The sequence below is a fragment of the Cucurbita moschata genome, unplaced genomic scaffold (genome assembly GCF_002738365.1).
Source record: "Cucurbita moschata cultivar Rifu unplaced genomic scaffold, Cmos_1.0 Cmo_Scf00006, whole genome shotgun sequence".
NCBI classification, from domain to species: Eukaryota; Viridiplantae; Streptophyta; class Magnoliopsida; order Cucurbitales; family Cucurbitaceae; genus Cucurbita; species Cucurbita moschata.
The window spans coordinates 4462030-4489500 of NW_019268522.1; the positions used below are offsets into that span (position 1 = coordinate 4462030).

At 34.3% G+C, this 27471-nt stretch overlaps 1 protein-coding gene and 1 pseudogene across 1 annotated transcript; both read right to left on the minus strand.

Moving 5' to 3' along the window:
* Nucleotides 1–5985: 5985 nt before the first annotated feature.
* On the minus strand, nucleotides 5986–9090 carry LOC111444392 (annotated as a pseudogene).
* Nucleotides 9091–17010: 7920 nt separating this feature from the next.
* LOC111444393 (lysosomal Pro-X carboxypeptidase-like) lies at nucleotides 17011–22062 on the minus strand. Its single transcript, XM_023082486.1, has 8 exons — nucleotides 21687–22062; nucleotides 21422–21608; nucleotides 20003–20136; nucleotides 19550–19915; nucleotides 17751–17909; nucleotides 17432–17511; nucleotides 17302–17351; nucleotides 17011–17222 (listed from the first exon to the last, which is right to left on the minus strand). Exons 1-8 carry the CDS (start codon nucleotides 22059–22061, stop codon nucleotides 17071–17073), a joined length of 1503 nt encoding a protein of 500 aa, XP_022938254.1. The 5' UTR covers nucleotide 22062; the 3' UTR covers nucleotides 17011–17070.
* Between the last annotated feature and the right edge of the window lie 5409 nt (nucleotides 22063–27471).

Sequence of the window (27471 nt, forward strand, 5' to 3'; positions counted from 1 at the left end):
GTCCACTAACCTCTCATCCCTCTCCACCCCACAATTATCTCTCCTCAACCCATCCTTGCCACAGAAAGTAAGGAAAAAAAATCAGATTTACTTGACAAAAAAAAAAGAATGACATTTATTGAGATTCACCAGAGATTTACGTGAAGATAGATCTGATCGATAAGGTATATATTAAATCTTTATTTTCTTTTATTCTCTTTTTTTTAGAAATCACATCCAATTATAGTTAGATCTTCCTTCAATTATTATAAATGTTTAGCTTTGAGTTCGAAACTAAATGTCAATTATTATACGAATTCTAGTAATACGTGAGAGTATGGGCTCACTAGCTAGTTCGCACACCGCTGGGCCACTTTCCTTATTCGGTGGGCATACTCTGGGAGCCCCTTAGGCCGGACACCCGCTAGAACTAGTAACCGTCACAGCAGCGTTGCAAAGCATAACGATCGTTGTCCTGCCATTGGTTGTACGCATCCGTACCCTCATGGGATAGGGGTATCCCCCAAATGCATGAGCACACATAATGTATGAGGTCCCAAAACTTTTCCATTTTCATTATCCTTTAATACAACCCCGCTAGCATCATGTACATATCATATCATTTTTCATATCGTTTCAGATATCATTCATCATTCATATCATATCGTTTCTCATTCTTCAGTTCTCAAATCATCTCAATTCATACATAATTCAAACGAGGTTATATTTCATGCCATTTATCGTGATTTCATGCCATTCATATCATGTTGTATACACACAATTTAAGAGACCTAACATAACGTTCTATGCTTTTAACATAACATTTCATCATATATACATCATACCATGACATATTGCATCACAATGTATCATATCATAAACAAGTCATAACGTAAACACTTTGTAGTCATATCGTTCTCTAACTTATCATAGCCTTAACGTTCTTATACCTATCACAGACATATCATTACGTGAACGTACCTTAGTCATATCATCACAAGAATGTATCCTAACGCTATCGTTCTATCAATCCTAACGCTATCGTTCTATCAATTTATCTCAAACCTATCCCTTTCTACCTGTAACCTAACCGTATTATTCCATCAATCTCGCTTATCCATATCACTCCGATATGTAACCTAACCTTAACGTTTCATGAACGTATTTTACTCCTATCGCTACATTTCGTTTTGTGCATCCTTCTCGTATCCTATCTCAAACATATCCATGAACACATAGTACCGTAATTATTACCATACAATTCACCTATTGTAACGTATACATAACATATAAGGAGCATATCGATCCACAGATAATTCACACATATCAATATATATGATACGTGCAGAACCACGGGGCACGTGTCAACATCAAATATAACCATGTCGATAGTAAGGTCACTTGCCTGGCTAGCTTAAGTCATTATCACAAATATATCTTTTATGAAAATTCGATTCCGTCCTTTGAAATCCGAGTTAACCTATATGAGCCCATGACATCAGTCTCAAGTTTGAAAACTACAAAATTATTTCTCTAATGTACAAAGGTCTATTGTTAAAAGTGTTGAAATGTTATATGTCTATGATTATATTTTTATTAAAAATCTTAATTTTCATGGCTACTGTTGTATAAAAAAAAAAAGTAGATAAAGCTATTTCAAGTTATTTATACTCTCTGTATTTACATTTCTCTCTATATTTAGTTTGTGGTTTTTAATTTCTTAATCTTATTTTTGTTATGTGTTGCCTTTTAATTTTGTTCTACAAAATCTTTCCTCAATCTTCCCTCCTCCCTCTCTCTTTGTAATTATTTTGATTCTGTACATAGATTTTCAATTATGTAAACAAGATCTCTAACTCTATATTTATTTTCATTATGTAAATAGCCAATTTTAATAGATTGTTTGGCTACTCTATACAGATTTATAGATATGCTAACTAAAATTTTATTGATTCTAACTTTATTTCCTATCATTGCTAACAAAAAAAAAATCTTAATTAATTGAGATGGGATCTGATTATTACAGGTAAAATAGGGAAAAAAAATTTAATCCTAAATTAATTTCTTATAACCTTAATATAAAGAAAAAAGAAAATATGAGATAAGATTTTACCAAAATCTCTCTAGGTAAAATAGGGAAGAAGATTTGGTTCTAAATTAATTTCTTATAACCTAATATAAAAGAAAAGGAAAATATGAGATAAGATTTTACCAAAATCTCTCTAGATAAGATTTTTTCTCAACATTTTTTCTGTTTATTTTTGGACTAACTGTAATATTGTGGGGTTATGGGAGAGGATGTAGTTGGGATGAGAGGTTAGTGGAGAGAAGTGAGTAAATTTTATTTTTATTTTTATTTTGAAGTAATCAGTTATTTATTTATGAATTATTATTATTATTATTATTATTATTATTATTATTTTGATGTATATATATATATATATATATATATATATATATATATATATATATATATATATTTTATAATTATTTATTATTTATTTATTATTATTATTATTATTATTTTTTGGCTATTACAAAAATGCAAATGGAAAAGTTTTGTGACCTCACGCATAATGTGTGCTCATGCATTTGGGGGATACCCCTATCGCATCACAAAGGTACGGACGCGTACATCCAATGACAGGACAACGATCGTTATGTTTTGCTTAGCGCTGCCGTGACAGTTACTAGTTCTAACGGGTGTCCGGCCTAAGGGGCTCCTAGAGTATGTCCACCAGACAAGGAAAGTGGCCTAGCGGTGTGCGAACTAGCTGGTGAGCCCATACTCGTACGTATGGGCTGTGTGTAGAGTATATGGTACACGTCCAAAATTACCCGTTAGGACAGCACCATAGGGAAAACAAAATGAAAGATTGGTCCCATCATCTCATTGCATGTGATTGTTGCATTTAACCAAAATAGTGGGTCACTTACAGTATTTCTTTAAATACTCAAGTCATGTGCTACTACATTTTTCAGGGTAAGGCACGGCATTCCTGTACGGCTGACGACGGTATCCCAACTCAAGACCATGGCACATGCATAGGATAGTGGTATTTATTTTCTTAGACTTAAGCTATAATAGAATGTTTTTAACTTAAACTCTTATTCATTTTATTTAGTCTTTTTGTTGTGTCATTTTAAAGATGTTTTCGAAACACATAAGTCTATGACTATGTTTTAAGATAAAGGTTATGTTTTATGGAATTTAAATGAAGTCTTCCTCATTCAATGTTTATGGTGCGTATACAGTAGCGACCTTAAATTAAGTAGAAAATTTCGGGTCGTTACATAATCGTTTTCTTTTATCGGTCTCTTATATCCATAGCACTTCGATACGTAACCTAACCTTAACGTTTCATGAACATATCTTACTCCTATTGTTACATTACATTTTGTGCATCCTTCTCGTATCCTATCTCAAACATATCATTGAACACATCGTACTGTAAGTATTATCCTTCAATTCACATATTATAACATATACATAACATATCATAAGCATATCAAACTATAAATAATTCACATATATCAATATATATGACATGGGCAGAATCCTCCCTAAAATTATTTTCATTCTCTAAACAAATACTACTATTTATTTTAAACAGATATTATTGGCAAATTTTAATCCATTATTGTGATTGTATTGTTGTTGTGATCGACATAATCCTAATAACAACAATAATAATAAAATAATAACAACAATAATACTTTAAGATCCAACCATCAATTATATCCATTTCAGCCTTCCTTTGGCTTATCAACCATTCAGGATTATCCTCCCTCCCTTCTTGTAAGTCTATGCAATGGGGGCCTGCATTCATCATAATTTTAGCATTTAAAAAATTGTATTTAATGTAAAATAATTAATCAAATTACGATGAAAGCATTACCTTCAGTCGTGGGGATAGCAATAATGCTCTCAGATATATTATGCAATACCCTGCGATCCAAACGCCATACCATTAACAATATGAAGCTTTGAAGGTGGTACCAATTAAATAGCTTAGATATTGTTCTTACCCTCCACTGCTGTAAGGATCTTTGAGGCCATTAGAGAAAATAATGTTATTTCCGAACCGATGGAGTATTAATTTTAGGTCCTGCACAATTTACCAAATTATTTTTGGTTAAATTAATAAAAATATCCTTCAACTAAAATTACTTGTAAAACTTTGGTTTGAAATACCCTTTGTAGTTAGTTTTAGATAAAAACTTTAGTACTTTATTTTTAAAATACTCTTACAGTTTTTAAGAGGGTTAAAAATACCTTTTTAACTTTAGAAAATTCCTTTTAACTTTTAAAAAAAAATGTAATTAGACTTTTTAAAATAATTTTTTTATAAAAAAATTCTTAAACCATTCTTATAGGGGACAAACCGTTAGAATTATGTTTTAAATATACCCATTAACTTAATACATTGGAATTTTAGATAAATGTTTAAATCATTTATTACTCTAAATAGCCCATTTTAAAAAAAATAAATTTAAGGTGAAGAATAGTTTTGAAAATGGAAGAGTATTTTTTATTTTTTCAGAAGTTTTAAAGATATTATTGTAAAAGTTCAAAGATTTTTTTTTTTTTTTTTTAAGTATTTTTATTAGTTTAGGTTAAAAATGTGAAAGTTGTGTGAGTTAAAGGCTTACTTGGCCTCCATAGAAAGTTGTGATCCAATGAGGATTTGGTGAAACCCCATACAAAGCTTTGCAATCCTTCTTAAATTTGTTGAAATCAAAAAGTGCCGTTGGGAACATTGAGTCATGCCAATGGGCATTACCATCTCGCTATTTTCCTGAACAAACTAAGTTGTCTTAGGATGGGATGGTTGGGAGGGAGTCCCACTTTGACTAGTTTAGAGAATAATCATGGGTTTACAAGTAAGAAATACATACGAGGTCTTTTGGAAAACCCAGAATAAAGCCAGGAGAGCTTATGCTTAAAAGAGGTTCGTGATTCAAAACATGGTATAAGAATCATGCCCTTAACTTATGCATGTCGAACAAAGAAGTGTGTGAGCTTTGAAGGTTGTAACAGCCCAAGCCCACCGCTAGCAGATATTGGCCTCTTCGGACTTTCCCTCCAAGGTTGTAACGGTCCAAGCCGTTAAAGGGTGTTTAGTTCTCCTCCCCAACCAATGTGGGCCTTTAAAACACGTCTGTGAAAAGATTTCCACACCCTTATAAAGGGTGTTTCGTTCTCCTCCCCAACCAACATAGAATATCACAATTCACCCCCTTCAAGGCCTAATGTCTTCGTTGGCAATCGTTTCTTTCTCTAATCGATGTGGGGTCCCCACCAAATTTACCCCTTCAGGGCCCAGTCCAACCAATGTGGGATATCACAATCCACCCCTTTAGTGCCCAAAGTCCTGGTTGGCACTCGTGTTAGGTTATGGAGCCTGATGCTTATTTATAGCTTGGTCAACGGTTATATTTGGTAAAGTTATATTTGGTAAAACTATATCCAGTAAAGCTATATATGGTAAATAGCTATATATAGTAGATGGTTAAATTGGGTAAAGCTATATATAGTAAATAGCTATATATATTAGATGGTTAAATTTGGTAAAGTTATATATAGTAAACTGAACTATATATATATCCCGTCCAGTAGAGCTTTGAAAACGTACTTTTCTATTCTCTCTAATTCTCTCTGTACATACATGAAGTCATCAATACAAAAAATCCTTTAGCCAGTGTTCTCCTCGCATTTTCTCTATCCTGTTCTTTGTGTTCATCTAGATCGAGTGTGTGCGTTGTTGTGCGATCCTAACAACTGGTATCAGAGCTAACAACTGGTATCGATCCCAACAATTTGTTCCTTTCTCTAAGAGATGTGGGATCCTCACCAAATCCACCCCCTTCAGGGCCCAGCGTTCATACTGGCACACCGTCTCGTGTCTACCCCCTTCGAGGAACAGCCTCCTCGCTAGCACATCGCTCAATAACTTGGCTCTGATACCATTTGTAACGGTCTGAGCCCACCGCTATGTTGGAAAAAGGGATAGTGAGAGAGATAGGAATAGATAAAATAGATGAAAGCTGCCGTGCTTTATTATTGTCTACTGACTTGATGCTTAGAGAGTTACACAATTCCAGTATTTATAGCTTATACACCGGACCAGAAATAGTAAATCATGTAAATCTAGATAAATTCAAATCTACTAACAATCTCCTAAAATCTCCTAAAATCTTGGTAGTTTAAATATTTGAATCATATTATCTTAACTACTTCAAATCATATCTCCATTTTGAATACTTTGAATCATATCTCAACACTCCCCCTTGATTCAAAGTTGCAGATGTCAAGTACAGAGCTTTTCTTTTGACAAAGCCTTCGTAAATATGTCTGCTTTAACCCGTACAATGTCTGTCTCAGCTTGTATACCTTTGTTTCTTTGTCTTCTTTTATGAATCCCTCTGGCGGTGTTACATAAACCTCTTCGTGTAAATCTCCATAAAACTTTTCGTTTGGTAGGTCAACCATATCCCATGTTCCATCTTTCTTAACGAACTGCATCTCTACTGCCATGGCTTTCTTCCCGTCTTCTTTTTCAATTGCTTCTTCATAATTCATAGGGTCTGAAACAGTATGAGCAAATTGACATGATGCATATATGTCAGCTAAAGATTTATACTTCCTTGGAGGTGTCTCATCCGAAAGTTCTTCGAGAGAAGAATTGCTGTTTAGTGATGCTGAAGATGATGACTTTGACACACTTTGCGTTGCAGTGGATGCACTGGGAGATGCACTGGAGTCGACCCTTGTCTCTTCATTTGGGGAAACTTCAACTGTAATCTTTTGCTGCTCCTGTTCTTTACTCCAATCCCAACTTACGTTTTCATTAAATATCACATCCTTTCTAACTAAAATCTTTTCACTGATGGGGTTGAATAATTTATATGCTTTTGATTGAGTACAATGACCAATGAAAATGCATTTTTCAGATTTTTCATCAAGCTTTTGACGAATTTGAGGATGTTTCAAAGCATAAGCAACACAACCAAAGATTCGTAAATGACTTACAAATGGTTTCCTTCCATGCCATGCTTCATAAGGAGTTCGATTCATAACCGCCTTTGTTAGTGAGATGTTTAATAGATAAACAGATGTTGCTACGGCTTCTGTCCAAAATTGGTTTGGAAGTCTCCTTGCTTGTAACATACTTCTTGGCATCTCCACAATAGTTCGATTTTTTCGTTTAGCGATTCCATTTTGTTCTGGAGTGTAGGGAGCTGTTCCTTTGGATGCCCTCTTCTTTACAAAACAAATTGAACTCTTTAGATATGAACTCGCCACCTCTGTTTATGCGAAGAACTTTAATGTGACAACCACTTTGGTTCTCCACCATAGCTTTAAAAATCTGGAACTTCTGAAAAGTTTCTGACTTATGTTGTAGGAAGTAAACCTAGCTCATGCGACTATAGTCATCAATGAATAGTAAAAAGTATGTACTCCCACCCAAGGACTTCGTTTGCATTGGCCCACATAAATTAGCATGAATTAGTTCTAGATAATGTGTATCCATTGCATACTCGATTATAATCATGGAAAACTAAAATTTTTTTAAAATCCTATTTCAAAAACATGAGCAAAAAGTATATAACAAATAAAGAAACTCATAGGTATGAATTGTAAGAGCTCAAATCCACTTCTAGCAAATATTGTCCTCTTTTGGTTTTCCTTTTCGGATTTTCCCTCTCAAAGCCTCGATTAGGGAGAGGTTTCCACACTCTTTAATAGAATGTTTCTTTCTCCTCTCCAACTGACGTGAGATTTCACAATCCACCCATTTTGGGCCCAGCGTCCTCTTCTCCAATCGATATGAGACCCTCCAATCCACCCTATTTGAGGCCCATCCTCCTCGCTGGCACATCACCCGATGTCTGACTCTGATATTTAACAGCCCAAGCCCATCACTAGCAGATATTGTCCTCTATGGCTTTCTTTTTCGAGCTTCCCCTCAAGGTTTTTAAAACACGTTTGCTAGAAAGAGGTCTCCACACACTTATAAAGAACTTTTTGTTATCCTCCCTAATTGATATGGGATCTCACAAGGAATAGTGTTTATAAGCTCGATTTTCATAAACTAGATAATGATCAAACAAAGTTTTATCATTTGTTATGACAAAGGTCTAAATCTATCCAGAATTGTTAAGGATTACTGGAGTCTCCGTTAGCTAATTAAGAGGAAGATCATGAATATATAAGCAAAGGGTATGAGATATTTCGGGAAAACCAAAACTAAAGTTATGAGATCTTATACTCAAAATGAATAATATCATACTACGGTAGGTTCTTTGTTACTATCAAGTGGTATCAGAGCCACGTCGAAGGCTCTAGGTGTACTTTGTTTAAGGAGAGAATTGATTAGAATTATTGGAGTCCATAAAGCAAAGTCATAAAAATTTATGCTTAAAGTAGATAATATCAAGAAGTTAAAAGACAATTAAGTTAACTTACTTCTAGCATAGGAGGCTCCAATGAAATGATAGGAGAAGTTTGAGAAGCAAACATTTTCTTGATATACAAAAGCACTTCAGCATAATCAGCTAAGGCTTGAGACGAATTCAAATATCCTCGAACTCTCGCATTTTTCATAGCCTTATCTATCGAACCAAATGGTACTAATTTTCCATAAAATCGATGCTATAAACAAACAAACAAAACATGTCAAAAATAAGATCGAATACATTCGAAGCAATAACCTTAACACCTCTTACTTACCTCTAAATATACCAGCATAGCTTTGTATCGAGATGCAAAGCGAATGGGAAAGTCTATAAACGATATGTCACTGTCGATATCTTCTTCGGCACCGAAAAAAAACAATGATGGGAGCATTGGGATTGACACCTTGCCAGTGTTTGAAATTAATAACATATCGTTGATCAAACGTGTCGTAGCTTTGAGGCAAATAATTGAAGTGATCGAGTGGTTGTTTGTAATAAAAAGGGGCTAATCCGTCGGGTGTGCTAGCTTGTTGGGGCTTGTTTTGGGATGCCCTTCTTTGGACGCCAAGGCGTGGGATGTGGGCAGATGCATAGGAAGAAACGAGGAGTAGTAGTGGGAGTACTATGGATTGGCTCAAAATGCTATCCATGTTGTTCCCCACGTTGATCAACTTAAGGTGTGGATATGTATTTATAGCACACAAGAACCCTATCTTTCCCACTCTTTCTTATTGTCTAAACTTGTCACTTCCTCTCATTTTTCTCATTATTTATCATTGAACGTTGGAATTTCGAAATCGCTTTCATCTGTCTCCACCTACTAAACATAAGTTTCTGAATTTGAAAGCTTGTTTCAATGACTAGCAACATTCTTGATTGCTTTTTAATTATGATCAAGAAAAATGGTTACCCTCGTAATAATCACTTAAATGTTGGCTCAAACTTGTATGACTTTTAATAATTGTTTGGCTACTGATGGTAAGAATGTACATGGATTGACTTGTATAAGACCTGAGCCCCGACAAAGATTAAATTTTATTGAGAGATTTAGAAGCTGAATTTGAATTTTAAGATGATGTAAAAGAGAAAAATTGTTTTGAAAATCACATGAACTCAGGAAAAAATATTAAAAAAATAGGAAAACGATTAAATTAAACCCGAAGGAAAAAATGATCATTTTGAGCCTCTTTTTGAATGATGGGTTTGCTAGTGCCCTAATAAATTTTACGGAGGAAGGAAAAGAAAGATAGGATTAGAGTTTTGAGAGACCGGGAGAGAGAAACTAAAATTCGTTCCAAACAGCAACTTGGAGTCAGATTTTAGCAAAATTCTTTTGAAAATCACATGAACTCAGAAAAAATATTAAAAAAATAGGAAAACGATCAAATTAAACCCGAAGGAAAAAATGATCATTTTGAGCCTCTTTTTGAATGATGAGTTTGCTAGTGCCCTAATAAATTTTACGAAGGAAGAAAAAGAAAGATGAGGATTAGGGTTTTGAGAGACCGGGAGAGAGAAACTAAAATTTGCTCCAAACGGCAACTTGGAGTTAGATTTTAGCAAAGGTCCTTCACAAAAATTTTCATTGGATTGAGCACAATGTATTTGGGCATTTTAGTCATCCAAATCCATCAACTAACAAGATCGATTGAGAGGTACAAATTTTGAATTTTTGTTTTCAATTTTTCTTTAGATCCAAGAGATTTTCTTAGAGTTAGATCGTGCATTTTTGATAGGTTGTTCATAATTTTTTTTTGGAGGGATTTCCACAAATTTCATGAAGGAAGTGGAAGTTGAATTGAAGGTGAAGTCACAATTTTGGTGATAGTCAACAATAGTAAGAACCTAAATCTGTTTGAATAGATTAATTAAAACTCTATAATTTTGGTGGAGAAATTAAGTTGATTTGAGTTGGGTGGAAAAAGAAACTAAGTTGATTGGGTCAACCGAGGGTGACCCAATCTGACCCGCTTCGTTTGACCTATGAATCGAGGCGAGACCCGATTAAGCACCCACAATCCAAGCAGCCCACTCATGCGCCTATCCATGTGTGTCACATGTTGTGCAAGGAGTGCACTTCTCCTTCCCAAGCGCGCGTATGTACTCACACGTGGAAAGTCTCCACGCACGTGGTTGGCATGTGAACGTGCATGAGTGCCTCTTTTTGACCCGTTTGTCTTATTTTTGTCCATTTTTTGCTCTTGATACCAATCCTAATTTTACTAAAATTAAGACCCACTAAAGAATGAAATATAAGTGGATAGCTACAAAAATGGCTACCCTCCTAATAATCCTTTGGATCAAATTTTGTATGGCTTGTTTGGCTATAGGTTCTCTCGTGTACATGGGTTGAGTTGGAGAAATCTTTTTTAAGACCCAAAATTTCGGGTTGATTATGTTGTGGCAAGAGCAATCTCAACACAATCCACATCCCAACTATCTATTTTTTTGTTTGGCTGGGTTGTTGGAATTTTTTTTTAAAAATTATTTTTAAAAATATCTTACTCATCCATCGTGCATATTATCTTACTAACCAAAATCTCATAAATTTCAAATATCAAATATTCAAACTTTAGTTACAAACTTTAAAATATTTTTAATTTTCATAATAATCTTAAAAGTAAGATAGAGATGAGTTGGGTTATAACCCTGTTTTCGAGTTGGTCCAGTTGATCCAACCAAAAAATGTCAACTTGCGAATTGATTTATTTGACCTCATCCAGCATGAACAATAAAGCGGTTTTTGTAGACTTATTTAAAAGAACTTTAAGCATTAAAGCATAAAACTTTTGAACAAAGGAGGAATAAATTAAGCGGTTTTTGTAGACTTATTTTAAAAACTTTAAGCATTAAAGTACAAAACTTTATAACAAAAGAGGAGTAAATTAATTTTATTATGAATGTAGCGGTGAAGCGTTAATAGAAGGTTGAAGCATAAAAACTTCGCATGAAAGGCATTACAAGACATCCACCAAGAAGCCATCCAATAGGATAGATACTCCATTAGCATTTGACACTAAGCTTGCATACATACCCTCATCGTGCTGCCATCCATTAAAGGATGCTTCTTCAATCACTTCATTTTTAATTCTTAAAACTTTACAATATGTATACCATTTTTGTCGTTGTTCGTCTCCATTTTGCTTCGTTGTTCGATCACCATACTCCCTCGTCTCCATTTTGCTTCATTGTTCAATCATCATACTCCCTCGACTCCAGCACCAAGATCCAACCAACATTAAGTCAAATTCCCCTCCTATTTTTCTATTTGTAAGATAAATTATAAAAGTTAGATACCTACTTAAGAATTTAGTATTTATGGTTTTATGAGTTAGAATTTTTCAATAATTTTCTAACACCTCATAAATAATATCTATTATTAAAAGTCACAAATTTGGTAGTGATTATAGAAAAGACTGGTAAGATCCCACATCGATTGGGGAGGAAAACAAAGTATCGTTTATTAGGGTGTGGACACCTCTCCCTAACAGACTCGTTTTAAAAACTTTGAGAGAAAATGCTAAGGGTGGGTTTTGGACTCTTGTTTGAATGATACTAATGGGTGGAATTGACTCAAAAGTATCTCCATTACTAAAAAAGACAAGACAAGACGTCAATGACAAAGCCCCATACGCAATTCCAATGGTCAAAAGTTGCGTTCACATATCACAATCCATAAGCTAATTTTTCTTTCATCGGCCAACTTTAATTATATGAAGCAAGCATACATATATTTACCAGAATTACTAACCTCAAGTTCAAAGGGCATCTCTAATAGGAATCCATTTGGATGAGGCATTAAAACGATAATTAACCCCTCATTCACTGAAAGATTAAAACACAAGGTCTTAACATAAGCTAAACTTTGGTAGAATTCTTTGGGAGGAGAGAACTTTGTATAACTACGGAAGAATGCTTAATTGATTTTCCACCAATACCAACATACACATATAATATATATAGGTAATTTGGAACATTCCCCTAAAAAATCATACCCCTAATTAATTAGGAACTAATAAACCTACGTACCCTTTAACACATGTTTCTATTTATACATGTATCTACAAGTGACCTTTCAACCTATTTTGTTTATATATTATATGAAAATAATTTTTTTTTTGGGATAATGTTTGGAATAAAACAAAAATTAAAATTAAATAATTGATATTTTGCTCACTCCTTGGATGGCGATATGTGGTTATGGTTCGTGAATTTCACGTGGTTTATGCTTGGTTTCTAACTGTTTTAATTTTTTATTTTTATAATAAATTATTTATTATTATTATTATTTTTTTTTTTTAACCATGTATTAGGTTATTTTATTTAGTTTTTATTTATTCGATCTCAAATTCCTCGAAAATAAGAAGGAATACAAAAATAGGTTAAATATGGGTAGAATAGGCAAGTCTTCTCCGTCCTCGTTCCTATTTCTTCCTCTTATTTTAATCTTCTTTATGTTATGTAAATATCTTTCCTATCCTTACAGCAAGTGATGGTGGTTGCACGCACGTGCTCAGAATGGTCGATAGGGCCCACGTGAATACGTCGGAGAGAAGAAATGTAATAGGTGTGAGAGTACGAGCGGGGTGACTCATTCATCTATATTTGTAACATCTTTTTTCGAAATTTAAAAAGAAATTATTAGAACAATTTTATACGATCCACAACTCGTAAAATGTCCTTATCCTTATAGCAGGCGACGATGGGTGCACACACGTACTCAGAACGACCAATAGGGCCCGTGGGAACACGTCAGAAAGAAGAAATGCAATGGGCGTGAGCGTACAAGAGGAGTGGGTAAGGTTTCTTTTTTTAATCCTAATCTTTTTTTTTCTAATTATTTTTATTTATTTATTCCTTCCTTCCTTTGTTTTATTATTTTTATTATTATTTTGGCTATTACATCATATAGCTCTAAAAGAAACTTTCCTCTCCCAAAGCTAATTAGTCTTTGAATGACTTGGGTCCTTAGTTTTGGGCTATTACATCATGTACCTCCAAAAAAAAATTTCGTTCCTCAAAGTGTTTGTTCTTGACTAATTCGGATCCTTATTTTAAGAGTTTTTTTTTTGTTAAGTCTTGAAATACAACTAACAAAAAAAAAATCTCAACAAGTACACCCTCGTTCATATGAGTCATAAACTTTTATTTGCATGCATAAAACTTTCGTAAACCTGCACCCTGGTATTCATAAAAACTTTGATTTCTTATAAAGTATCTTGAGGGATAGTTACATATTTATTGTCATAATTCCCTAAGATCTTTCCTACTTCTTAATATTGTAAATGAGTCTCCTATTGATTTTCACAATATTTTGAGTTTTCTAGAATCTTGAAAACATCTTAAACTTCTCGGTATTTTGGTCATTTATCACATAAAACCTTAATTTAAATCCTCAACATATTCCCATGGTTTGGTAGCTTTGTATGCTCTCATTAAATTTTATGCCACTTAGAGGTCACCTTGGTCATAAGTTAGTGGTACATAACTATAGGGGCATTTTGGTCATTTTATACCCACCCTTGGTTGAGCCCATTATCATATTCTAATGGTCACCAAAATTTCATAAATAACTTTATCCTGTTTTATTGATTTTCTCTAAAATGTTATGAGCAACAACAGAACTCATATAGTAGGTTGTGGCTAAGACACTTCATTGAAATAAATTATCATGGGACAATAAGGTTGACAAACTTACTCAATCTTAATCCCAAGATTCTCACTTTTTTTGTTTTCTTTATAATGATTCCATTAACTGGATCAATATTTTTTACTGGTTCCTTCCTTACCTGTTCTCCAAGTCAAATTCTTTAAACTTGCTAAAGGGTTTTGTAGCAAACATTCTCGAGAATTTCATTAACTGGATCAAATTCTTTATCATTCAGGAAAGAAAAAAAAAATTGAGTGTAGCAAACATTCTCGAGAATTTCTCTTAGATTCAAACCCATAGTTTATGATAGAACTAGAATAGATTTTTTTGTTTCCTACTCACACGAGCCCATATCTTTGCTTTTCGAATAATCTCTAATTCTAATCTTTCTCCCCAATCAGATATGATGGTGCTGGTATAGACTGAAATTCCATTATGGTCCAATTCTGACCGGTAATAGATACCAGAACTTTGCAATATTTAACTAATCTCAATCCTGTATAGTCCATTTCTATAGAAGTTTCCAAGGAATTCATTGGAGAATGTTTCCAATAAAAATGGTACATTCCTTCTATTTTCAATAATTAAAAAAAAATTATTGTCCTTTCCTCAATATTGTTTATATTTGTATTGTTTGTAACTGTCCACTTGATTTGGTTCATCATTAATGTCTCATCTTTGGACATGAATTACATATGTAAATTTGATTATTTTCTCATATAAAATCAAGAAATTTGTAATACTTGTTCTCTTTGGGCTACCTACTCAATTCTGGAAATTTTTGGAGTCAAAATCATGACATGAAACTGGTTAAAAACTCCACCCGAACCCAATGGCAAATCGAATGCACTAGTAAATCACATGGATCTACAAAGGACTTACTGGATTTGATTTGTGGCCAAGTTACTTTCATCGTAAACATTATCAAATAGGATTTTCTCTCGATATACTTTATCTAGTACAACACAAAACTAAAATTCCTATAACCATAACGAAAAGGCACACAACCTTTTACTTTTTTTTATTTTTTTATTCCAACGCATTCTTAATATCAAGAAGGGGTTTAACAAAATTCTGTTCTAAAAATTGGTATTATATAAACATGGTGGATTTCCTCAGATGCCATAAAACTTTGGATACTTGAAAATCAAACTTAAAATGACAGTTTTGAAACCTTAACTATGGTAATACCTTTTAAACAGGTTGACATTGTTAGGAAAAATTCATCCATAATTTTCTATAATTTATTTATGTTGAGCTCCCGTGAGTGCATTCCTATACCCAACATTTTTTCGTTTTCATTATTATTTAATACGACACCACTAGCAATCTGTACATATCATATCCTTTCTCATATCATTTCACAGATCGTTCATCATTCATATCATATCGTTATTTCATGTCATTCATAATATGCTATGTACATACAATTTAAGAGACATAACATAACGTTCCATGTTTTTTAACATAACATATCCTCATATGCATCTCATACCATAACATATCGCATCACAATGTATCATATCATAAACATGTCAACTTATCACATATCTCGTACCATAACATAGTTCATATCATATCACAACATATATATATATATATATTAGTCATTCATATCTCGTATCATAATCATACCATATCGTGAACACTTCATGGCCATATCATTCCCTAACTTAATGCTATCGTTCTATCAATTTATCACAATTCACAGGAACGTATCCTAATGCTATCGTTCTATCAATTTATCACAATTCTATCCCTTTCTACCCATAACCTAATCGTATTCTTTTATCAGTCTCTCATATCCATAACACTTTGATATGTAATCTAACATTAACATTTCATGAACATATCTTACTCCTATCGTTACATTAAGTTTTATCCTAATGCTATTGTTCTAAATTTATCACAATTCTATCCTTTCTACCCATAACCTAATCGTATTCTTTTATCAGTCTCTCATATCCATAGCACTTTGATATGTAATCTAACCTTAACGTTTCATGAACATATCTTACTCCTATCATTACATTACGTTTTGTGCATCCTTCTCGTATCCCATCTCAAACATATCATTGGACACATCTCTAACATATCATTGAACACATCGTTATCCTTCAATTCACATATTATAACATATACATAACATATCATAAGCATATCAAACTATAAATAATTCACACATCAATATATATGACACGTGCAGAACCATGGGGCACATGTCAACCTCAAATATAACCTTGCCGATGTAAGGCCAATTACCTGGTTCGCTTAAGTTGTCACCCATATATCCTTAATGAAAGTTCAATTTTGTCCTTTGATCTTCCCTCATCCCCTCTCCCTCCCCCTCCCATCACTGTAATTATTTTCATACCCCTTCCATCACTGTAATTATTTTCATTATGTAAATAGATTTTCACTATTTATTTTCAAATAACTATTTATTTGAAACAAATATTATTGGCCAATTTTGATCCATTGGCTAATCTTACAAATTTATAGAACTGGAAACTAAAATTGGATTGATTCTAACGTTATTTCCTATAACTTAAAATGCTAACAAAAAATCTAATTAATTGGATAGAAGAGGATGAGATCGGATTATTACAGGAACTCGTAAATTATTGGATAAGGGAAAGATCTTAACTTAATTCCTTCTAAAGCTAACCTAAAGGAGAAAGAATTCTAAGATATGATTTACCTTAAAATCAGACTAAAATCTCTGAAATCTACCCAAGCCATTTAATTTTTTTTTCTCAAATATGAGGTTTTTTTTATTTTTAGGTAGATAGTATAGATAGTAAGAAGCATTTTAAAGACCATTGTTATTCACAATCAAACACGATTACATGATCTTAGAAACACAGCTCACTAAGGTCTCGTTTCCAAATTTAAAAAGGATTTATTAGAACGATTAGGTCTCGTTTCCAAATTTAAAAAGGATTTATTAGAACGATTTTAGATGTTCTTCAATACACATATCAATGGGCACCGAGAGTTTGGTTGGATTGCAAGAGATCGACATAATACTTCGAGATCCAAACATCAATTATATCCATTTCAGCCTTCCTTTGGCTTGTCAACCATTCAGGATCATCCTCCCTCCCTTCTTGTAAGTCTAAGCAATGGGAGCCTGCATTAATCACAATTTAAGCATTTAGAAAACAGTATGAAATGTAAAATAATTAATCAAGTTATGATGAAAGCATTACCTTCAGCCGTAGGGATAGCAACAATGCTCTTAGATATATTATGCAACACCCTGCCATCCAAACCCTATACCATTAATAATTTGAAGCTTTGAAGGTGCTACCAATTAAGTAGCTCAGATATTGTTCTTACCCTCCACTGCTATAAGGATCTTTGAGGCCATTAGAGAAAATAATGTTACTTCCAAATCGATGGAGTATTAATTTCAGGTCCTGCACAATTTACAAATGGTTTCCGTTAAATTAATAAAAATATCCTTTAACTTTTAAAAATATTCATTTGAGATATATGAAGAAACTTTTAAAAGTTAAAAAGAGTATTTAATTAATTATTTTTTTTTTTTTTAAGGATGTTATTTGTAAAGTGTAATTTTTTTTTTAGTAATTTAAGAGTATTTTTTTTTATTAATTTATGATAAAAAGATATGAAACTTTGGTTAGTTGAGGGTTACTTGGCCTCCATAGAAAGTTGTGATCCAATGACGATTTGGTGAAACCCCATACAAAGCCTTGCAATCCTCCTTAAATTTGTTGAAATCAAAAGGTGCGGTTGGGAACATCGAGTCTTCTTTGCCACTAATCCCAATGGGCATTACCATCTCGCTATACACCTGAACAAATTAAGTTATGTTGAAGATTGTTGGGAGGGAGTCTCACGTTGGAGACAATGATCATGGATTTATAAATAAGAAATGTATCTATATTTGTATGAGGTTTTTTGATAAAACCTAAAGCAAAGCCATGAGAGCTCATATCATCTGGAGGTTCGTGATTCATAACATGGTATCAGAGTCCTACCCTTAACTTATATATGTCAAACAAAGAAGTGTGAGCTTCGAAGGTTGTAATGGCCCTCATACCATTGTATAGGTTTGTGATTCATAACATGGTATCAGAGCCAATATCATACTATTGTGTAGGTTTGTGATTCATAACATGGTATCAGAGATAATATCATACCATTGTATAGGTTTGTGATTCATAACATGGTATCATAGTGTCATGCCCTTAACTTATCCATGTCAAACAAAGAAGTGTGAGCTTCGAAGGTTGTAACAGCTCAAGCCCACTACTAGCAAATATAGTCCTCTTTGGGCTTCCCCTCAAGGCAAACCCACTAGGGGAAGAGGGAAGGTTTCCACACCCTTAAAAAGGGCTTCCCCTTAAGGCTTTAAAAACCCTACTAGGGGAAGGTTTCCACACCCTTTAAACCGTGCTAGGGGAAGGTTTTACACCCTTTAAACCCTGCTAGGGGAAGGCTTCCACACCCTTTATAAGGGTTGTTTCGTTCTCCTCTCCAACCTCATAGGGAATGGTAAGGTTTCCACACCCTTTAAACCTTGTTAGGGGAAGGCTTCCACACCCTTTATAAGGGTTGATTCGTTCTCCTCTTCAATCTCCTAGGAAAGGGTAAGGTTTCAACACCCTTTAAACCGGGAAGGTTTCCACACCCTTTAAACCATGCTAGGGGAAGGCTTCCTTCCACACCCTTTAAACTCTGATAGAGGAAGGCTTCCATACCCTTATAAAGGGTTGTTTTGTTCTCCTCTCCAATCTCCTAGGGAAAGGTAAGGTTTCTACACCCTTATAAAAGGTGTTTCGTTCTCTTCTCCAACCTCCTAGGAAAAGGCAAGGTTTCCACACCCTTACAACCAATGTGGGATATTGCAATCCACCCCCTTCAAGGCCCAGTGTCCTCGTTGGCACTCGTTCTTTCTCCAATCAATGTAGGATCCCCACCAAATCCACCCCGAACTCGCACATCTCCCGGTAACCTGGCTCTAATATCATTTGTAACGTCCGAAGTCCACTGCTAGCAGATATTGTCCTCTTTGGGTTTTCTCTTTTGGGCTTCCCCTTAAGACGCGTCTGCTAGAGAAAGGTTTCCTCATCTGCTAGAGAAAGGTTTTCTCATCTGCTAGAGAAAGGTTTCCACATCTGCTAGAGAAAGGTTTCCACATCTGCTAGAGAAAGGTTTCCACATCTGCTAGAGAAAGGTTTCCACATCTGCTAGAGAAAGGTTTCCACATCTGATAGGGAAAGGTTTCCACAAAGATGTAGTCAAAGTGACTAAAGTATCGAACCAATAGTGTACTTTGTTCGAGGGGAGGATGAACTGAGCCATGAAAGCTTATAATCAAAATAGACAATATCATACCATTATGGACATCAGTTATTCCTAACTACCTATTCAATTCATAATTTCAAAAATTAAGCATCGAAAACACCAATAGGGAATGAATCAACATGCCTGCCATGTAAAGGGATCAATGGTATTATCGGGATCCCCAAATTCAAACACATCGTAACAATCCCTCTCCCCCATCAAAGCAACGACCCCCGCAACCACTTGCTCAATCACGTCGCTGTTTTTCCTTGCCGCTTCATCAATGGCCGCACATATGCCTCTCACTGGCTTCTCATGCGGTTCGTTGTACTGAGCTGCGTACGTGAAAACATTATCCAGATGGTTCTTCAGCTCATGACTTTCATTCAATTTCTTACAAGTTTTGAATCTTTTGCTCAGAATCATGAGCCCTTCTGGCTTGTTCTTCGCGATTCGATCGATTTCGGCCCACGATCTTCGTATGGTTTCGTAGCATGTTTGGCTGGTTTCCTGATTTCATTCATGAATGGACTGTTGTTAATAATTTGAAGCGTTTTGAATTGTGGAAAAAGGGATTGACTGATTGTTTGGAGTTACTTTGAATGATTTGGAGACGATAGAGTAATATCCGTCTTGAGGTGTGATGTTGTCGAAGTAAAGGATTGGTGCTGAAGAAGCCAGGGCTCCAAGAGCGATGTGGGGATACTTTAGCCTAAACCATGAAGCTAGCACTGTGTATCCATTGAATACTCGATTATGATCATGGAAAACTAAAAGTGTTTTAAATTTCTATTTCGAAAAACACGAGCAAAAAGTACATAACAAAATAAAGAAACTCATAGGTATGAATTGTAACTGTCCAAACCCACTGTTAACAAATATCGTCTTTTTTGGGCTTTTCGATTCGAGTTTTTCTCAAGGTTTTCAAAATGCTTCTGCTATGCTAAGGAGAGGTTTCCACGCGGTTATAAAGAATATTTCGTTCTCCTCTCCAACTCATGTGGGATTTCACAATCCACCACCTTTGGGGCCCAACATCCTCACTGGCACTCATTCCCTTTTCCAATTGATATGAGACCCTTCAATCCACCTCCTTTGAGACACAGCGTTCTTGCTGGCACACCGCCTCATGTATACCCCCTTTCGTTCTCCTCTCCAACTCATGTGGGATCTCACAATCCACCACCTTTGGGGCCCAACATCTTCACTGGCACTCGTTCCCTTTTCCAATTGATATGAGACCCTTCAATCCACCTCCTTTGAGACACAGCGTTCTTGCTGGCACACTGCCTCATGTATACCCCCTTTCGTTCTCCTCTCCAACTCATGTGGGATCTCACAATCCACCACCTTTGGGGCTCAACTTCCTCGCTGGTACATCGTTGATGACTGGCTTTGATTCCATTTGTAACAGTCCAAGCCCAACCTTAGCAGATATTGTCCTCTATGGGATTTCCTTTTAGGCTTCCCCTCAAGTTTGGAGAGGTTTCCACACCTTTATAAACAATGTTTCGTTCCGATGTGGGATCTCACAATTAATAGTATTTAGAAGCTCGATTCTCATAAACTAAATAATTATCAAACAAAGTTTTATAATTTACTATGCCAAGAGTCTAAATCTACCTAAAATTGTTGAGGATTATTGGAGTCTCACGCTGACTAATTAAGGGGAAGATGAGGATATATAAGTAACGGATATTATCTCTATTGGTATGAGATATTTCGGGAAAACCAAAGCTAAAGTTATGAAATCGTATACTCAAAATGAATAATATCATACTATTGTGGAGTTTCTTTGTCTTGGTATCAGAGCCATGTCGAAGGCTCTAAGTGTACTTTGTTTAAGGGGAGGATTGACGAGAATTATTGGAGTCTGGAAAGTAAAGTCATAAAAGTTTATGCTTAAAATAGATAATATCATACGATTGTGGAGGATCCTTATTCCGGTCAAGAACTCATTGGAAATTCATTAACTTAAAAGAATTATGAAAATTTAAGAAAATTAAGTTAACTTACTTCCACCATAGGAGCCTCCAATGACAATGATAGGAGAAGTTTGAGAAGCAAACATTTGTTTGATATGCAAAAGCACTTCAGCATAATCAGCTAAGGCTTGAGCCGAATTCAAATGTCCTCGAACGCTCGCATTTTTCATAGCCTTCTCTATCGAACCAAACGGTACTGATTTCCCATAAAATCGATGCTATAAACAAACAAACAAAACATGTCAAAAATAAGATCGAATACATTCGAAGCAATAACCTTAACACCTCTTACTTACCTCTAAATATACAAGCATAGCTTTGTATCGAGATGCAAAGCGAATGGGAAAGTCTATAAACGATATGTCACTGTCGATATCTTCTTCGGCACCGAAAAAAACAATGATGGGAGCATTGGGATTGACACCTTGCCAGTGTTTGAAATTAATAACATATCGTTGATCAAACGTGTCGTAGCTTTGAGGCAAATAATTGAAGTGATCGAGTGGTTGTTTGTAATAAAAAGTGGCTAATCCGTCGGGTGTGCTAGCTTGTTGGGGCTTGTTTTGGGATGCCCTTCTTTGGACGCCAAGGCGTGGGATGTGGGCAGATGCATAGGAAGAAACGAGGAGTAGTAGTGGGAGTACTATGGATTGGCTCAAAATGCTATCCATGTTGTTCCCCACGTTGATCAACTTAAGGTGTGGATATGTATTTATAGCACACAAGAACCCTATTTTTCCCACTTTCTTATTGCCTAAACATGTCACTTCCTCTCATTTTTCTCATTATTTATCATTGAACGTTGGAATTTCGAAATCGTTTTTATCTTTGTCTCCACCTACCAAATATAAGTTTCTGAATTTGAAAGCTTGTTTTGATGACTAGCACCAGTTTCGATTGCTTTTTGCTTATGATCGAGAAAAATGGTTACCCTCGTAATAATCACTTGAACGTTGGCTCAAATTTGTATGACTTTTAATGATTGTTTGGCTACCGATTGTAAGGATGTACATGGATTGACTTGTATAAGACCTGAGCCCCGACAAAGATTAAATTTTGTTGAGACTTAGAAGCTGAATTTTAAGATGAGGTAAAAGATAAAAATTCTTATAAAAATCACACGAACTCCGAAAAATATTAAAAAAAATAGGAAAACGGTCAAATTAAACTTGGAGGGGAAAAATGATCATTTTGAGCCTCTTTTTGAATGAGGGGTTTGCTAGTGCCCTAATAAGTTTTATGAAGAAAAAAGAAAAAAAGAAAGCTGAGGATTAGGGTTTTGAGTGACGGGTAGATAGAAACTGAAATTCGCTCCAAACGGCAGCTTGGAGTCAGATTTTAGGAAAGGTCCTTCACAAAATTTTTCATTGGACCGAGCATAACGTAGTTGGGCATTTTAGTCATGCAAATTCATCAAAGTAACAAGATAGATCGAGAGGTACCGATTTCAAGATTTTGTTTTCAATTTTTCTCTAGATCCAAGAGATTTTCTAAGAGTTAGATTTTGGATTTTTTATATATTGTTCATCACTTTTGGAATTTCCACAAATTTCATGAAGGAAGTTGTGACACCTAAATCTCTTTGAATAGATTAATTAATGCTCTACAATTTTGATGAAAAAACTAAGTTGATTTTAGTTAGGTGGGAAAAGAAACTAAATTGATTGGATCAACAGAGGATGACCCAATCTGACCCGCTTTACTTGACTTGTGAACTGAGGCGGGACCGGATTAAGCACCCATAATCCAAGCAGCTCACATCCCCCTATCCATGTGTGTCACATATCATGCAAGGAGTGCACTTCTCCTTCCCAAGCACGCATATGTACTCGTGCGTGGGAAGTCTCCACGCATGTGAACGCGCATGAGTGCCTCTTTTTTACCCGTTTGTTCTATTTTTGTCGGTTTTTTTCTCCGATTTTGATACTAATCCTAATTTTACTAAAATTAAGACCTACTATACAAATTTCATAAGTTTTAAAACTCCTATTTTGTTGCTAAAAAAGGAATGAGATTTAATTAGATAGGAAAAAAAATGGCAACCCTCCTAATAATCCTTTGATATAGGCTCAAATTTTGTATGTCTTGTTTGACTATAGATTGTGTACATGGGTTGAGTCAGATAAATCTTTTTTAGCAACAACAAATTGCAGGTTGGTTGGGTTATGACCAGAGTAATCCCAATAGAGTCCATATCCCAACTATCTATTTCGTCCCGTTGGGGTATTTTTTTTAAAAAAAAATTATTTTTAAAAAAATCTTATTCATCCACTATACATGGTTACCTTACTAACTAAAATCTCATAAATCTCAAATTTCAAATATTCACAAGTCACAGAGGGTCACTAACATTAGTTACAAATGTTAAAATATTTTTAATTTTCATAACAATCTTAAAAGAAAGGTAGAGTTAGGTTCGGTTATAACTCTGTTTTCAAGTTGGTCGAGTTGACCAACAAACAAAAATGTCAACTTGTGAATTGACTTATTTTTCCTCATCCAGCATGAACAATAAAGCGATTTTTGTAGACTTATTTTAAAAACTTTATGCATTAAGGCATACAACTTTTGAAGAAAGGAGGAGTGAATTAAGCGTTTAAGCATTAAAGTATAAAACTTTAGAACAAAATAGAGATTTTATCATGAAGTAGTGGTGAAGCATTAATAGAAGGTTGAAGCATAAAAACGTCCCATGAAAGGCATTACAAGACATCCACCAAGAAGCCATCCACCAAGAAGCCATCCAATAGGATAGATACTCCATTAGCATCTGACACTAAGCTTGCATACATACCCTCGTCATGCTGCCATCCATTAAAGGATGCTTCTTCAATCACTTCTATCTTTAATTCTTAAAACTTTTTAATTCTTAAAACTTTACAATATGTATACCATTTTTGTCATTATTATTGTGTTACCTAATATCTACCTATCTAATATTTAGCTACGTGACTTTTGTAGATATGCACGCTACAATGTTACATATTTGAGGCAACAACTGTATTAAAAAAAAAAAATAGAAACTCTAGAGTCGTCAGCTATAAAATCAAGTGAGCTCGATTCTCTCACAAACTACAACTACGTTACATATTTGATACAACAACTATGATATGAACTAAGAGATATCAATCATACAATACATTTCAATGAAGATGTGAAGAAAATGTTGTTAAAACTATTAAAACATATTTCAATTCATGTCATGTTGAAGAAGAGTGAAGCTTCCTTGTTATAAATTTTGGGTGAATCATAATTTAGAGTAATTTAGTTGGTCTTTGTTTAATGTATTTTAAGGCTTATTTACATAATTGCTAATTATGACCATAAAATATACATGGGGTTAATTATGGTCCTAAAGTATGAAAGTTACCCTCTTGGAAAGCGTCAGGTTAAGAGTTTTCATTTCAAGGCTATATAATGTCATACCACTCTTGGAAGCCTCAGGTTAAGAGTTTTCATTTTGAGACTATATAATGCATGTATGTTCTTTTTGTAAGATGGACTTGAAAAAATGTAGTAAAAGAAGTAGTTGTGCTTTCCTTTAGCCAATGACTAAGTTTTTTTTACAATTCTATGTAGTTTAAATTGCATGTAAAATCATTCAAGCTTGACATGATCAATCTTACTTCTGTAGTGATTCAAATCTCAAACAAGTGTTCTTGCTTTCAGATATTTGATCAACAAGAATCATTCAAGCTATACATGATTGATCTTGCTTGTGGAGTGATTCGAATCTCAAACAAGTGTTCTTGTCGTGAGATATTCGATCAATAAGGTAATCTGAATCTTACTCCCCTTATAGTGATTCCATATCAAACTGTATTTTAAAAAATATATAGAGAAACCCTAGAGTTGTCGGCTATAAAACCGAGTGAGCTTGATTCCTCTCACAAACTACAACTACGTTACATATTTGACCCAACAAACTGTATTAAAAAAAAAAAAAAAAAATTAGAGTCGTTAGCTACATAACCGAGTGAGCTCGATTTCTCTCACAAACTACAACTACGTTACATATTTGACCCAACAAACTGTATTAAAAAAAAAAAAAAAAAATTAGAGTCGTTAGCTACATAACCGAGTGAGCTCGATTTCTCTCACAAACTACAATTTCGTTACATATTTGATGAAACAATGGTATTAAAAAAAAAAAAAACAAAATAGAAACCCTAGAGTCGTCAGCTATATAATCAAGTGATCTCGACTCCTCTCACAAGTTACAACTACGTGCAAGTCGAGAAGAAAATCTAAAAACCACAGTTGCTTGTATCATCGATTGGATTCCTATATAATTAACTCAGTCACCAGCTCCATCTAGGGGTGGTGGTTTTGTCCGATTTGTGGGAATGACTCTAATTTTACATTTGGCTTTAGTGAAAAACTAATTGTGTCACTGATTAGCTTCTTCGACTTATGCATCAACCTCCGTTCGCCACCATTCAACTTTGTCGTTGTTCATCTCCATTTTGTTCCATTGTTAGATCACCATACTCTCTCAACTCCCGCACCAAGATTCAACCAACATTAAGTAAAATTCCCCTCCTATTTTTTTATTTGTAGGATAAATTATAAAAATTAGATACCAACCTAAGAATTTAGTATCTATGGTTTTATCTAACACTTCATAAATAATATCTATTATTAAAAATCACAAATTTAGTAGTGATTATGGAAAAAACTTATGAGATCCCACATCGATTAGAGAGAAAAACGAAACATCATTTATAAGGGTATAAAAACATCTCCCTTACCGGCTCGATTTAAAAACTTTGAGAGAAAACCTAGAAAAAAAAGCTGAAAAAAAATAATATAAGGTGGGTTTTGACTCTTATTTGAATCTACGCCACTTTTGAGATTCTAAACGATACTAATGGGCAGAGTTGACTCAACGGTATCTCCATTACCAAAAAAAAGACAAGACTAGAATGAAGCAATTTCAATGGTCAAAAGTTGCGTTCACTCGTGTGGGTAGTGAAAAACGTTTTCCCTCTTTTTCTTAGAGTTAGTTTGGTAATTTAATTTTTTTTTTAATTTATTTTATTATTTTGAGAAAATTGTTCTCCGGTGTTTAAGAGATTTTATGACGAAAAAAATTCAAAAAAAAAAAATATTGGTCTACTAGTCTAAAACTAGATTAAGTTTTACCAAACTATCTTAAGATAGAACTATATATTTTATGTTATTTGCATTTAATTTCATAATTATTCTTTTCATTATTTATTCTCTACCTAAGTTTTTAAAATATTTTTTAAAACTATTTCCAAATAATTTTTAAAAATATATATAAAATTAAATGCCAATATGTAAAATTTTGAAAATAAATAAATATATGTTTTTACCAACAATCCATTTAAATAAATGATTCCAATAATCCGAACTAAACCAACTCAAAAAATTTTGTAGTTAGGTTGAATTGAGTTTTTTATTTAATAAGGGTTGTTTGGAGAGAAACAATTTACAACCCGAACAATTGAGTTGAGTTTAGAAGATGTCTCAACCCAACTCGACCCAATCCAACCAACAAACCTGCTATAAAACTAATCTAGCATTTGAACAAGCAATATGCAATTTCTAAAAATAATATTTTATTTCATGTGGATTGGTTGAATCGAGGTCAAATAATTTCTCTAGCTTGGTGTCATGCTTGAGACATGCCTGGGTGGTATTTGATGACTTCGGCCTCGGCCTCCTCGACCTCAACCGAGGTGATTACATGAACTCTTAGCCACCCATGGTACGGCTTGTCCAATGTAAAAACATGGTTGGATAACGCCTAAATAGCATTTGGGTCACCTTGAGCTAGGTTGATGAGCCAGGTTACAAATATTCTAGTAGTTCATTTTGTTACAAAGTTTTGGAAATTTGGATTGAATAACCATAATTAGCCTTATTTTGAAAATTTTAAACATGAGTTTAAATCATGTAAGGTTTACCTACTCCCCCAAAAAATAATTAGTACGGTGGAAAGTGTTATTAAACGAAAGAGGGTTGTAAGATATGGATGAAAATATTTGCTAAAACCATTATACCTAAACGTGGTGAAAGTTCTCTATTTATAATCATATACCGTATCAAATAAAT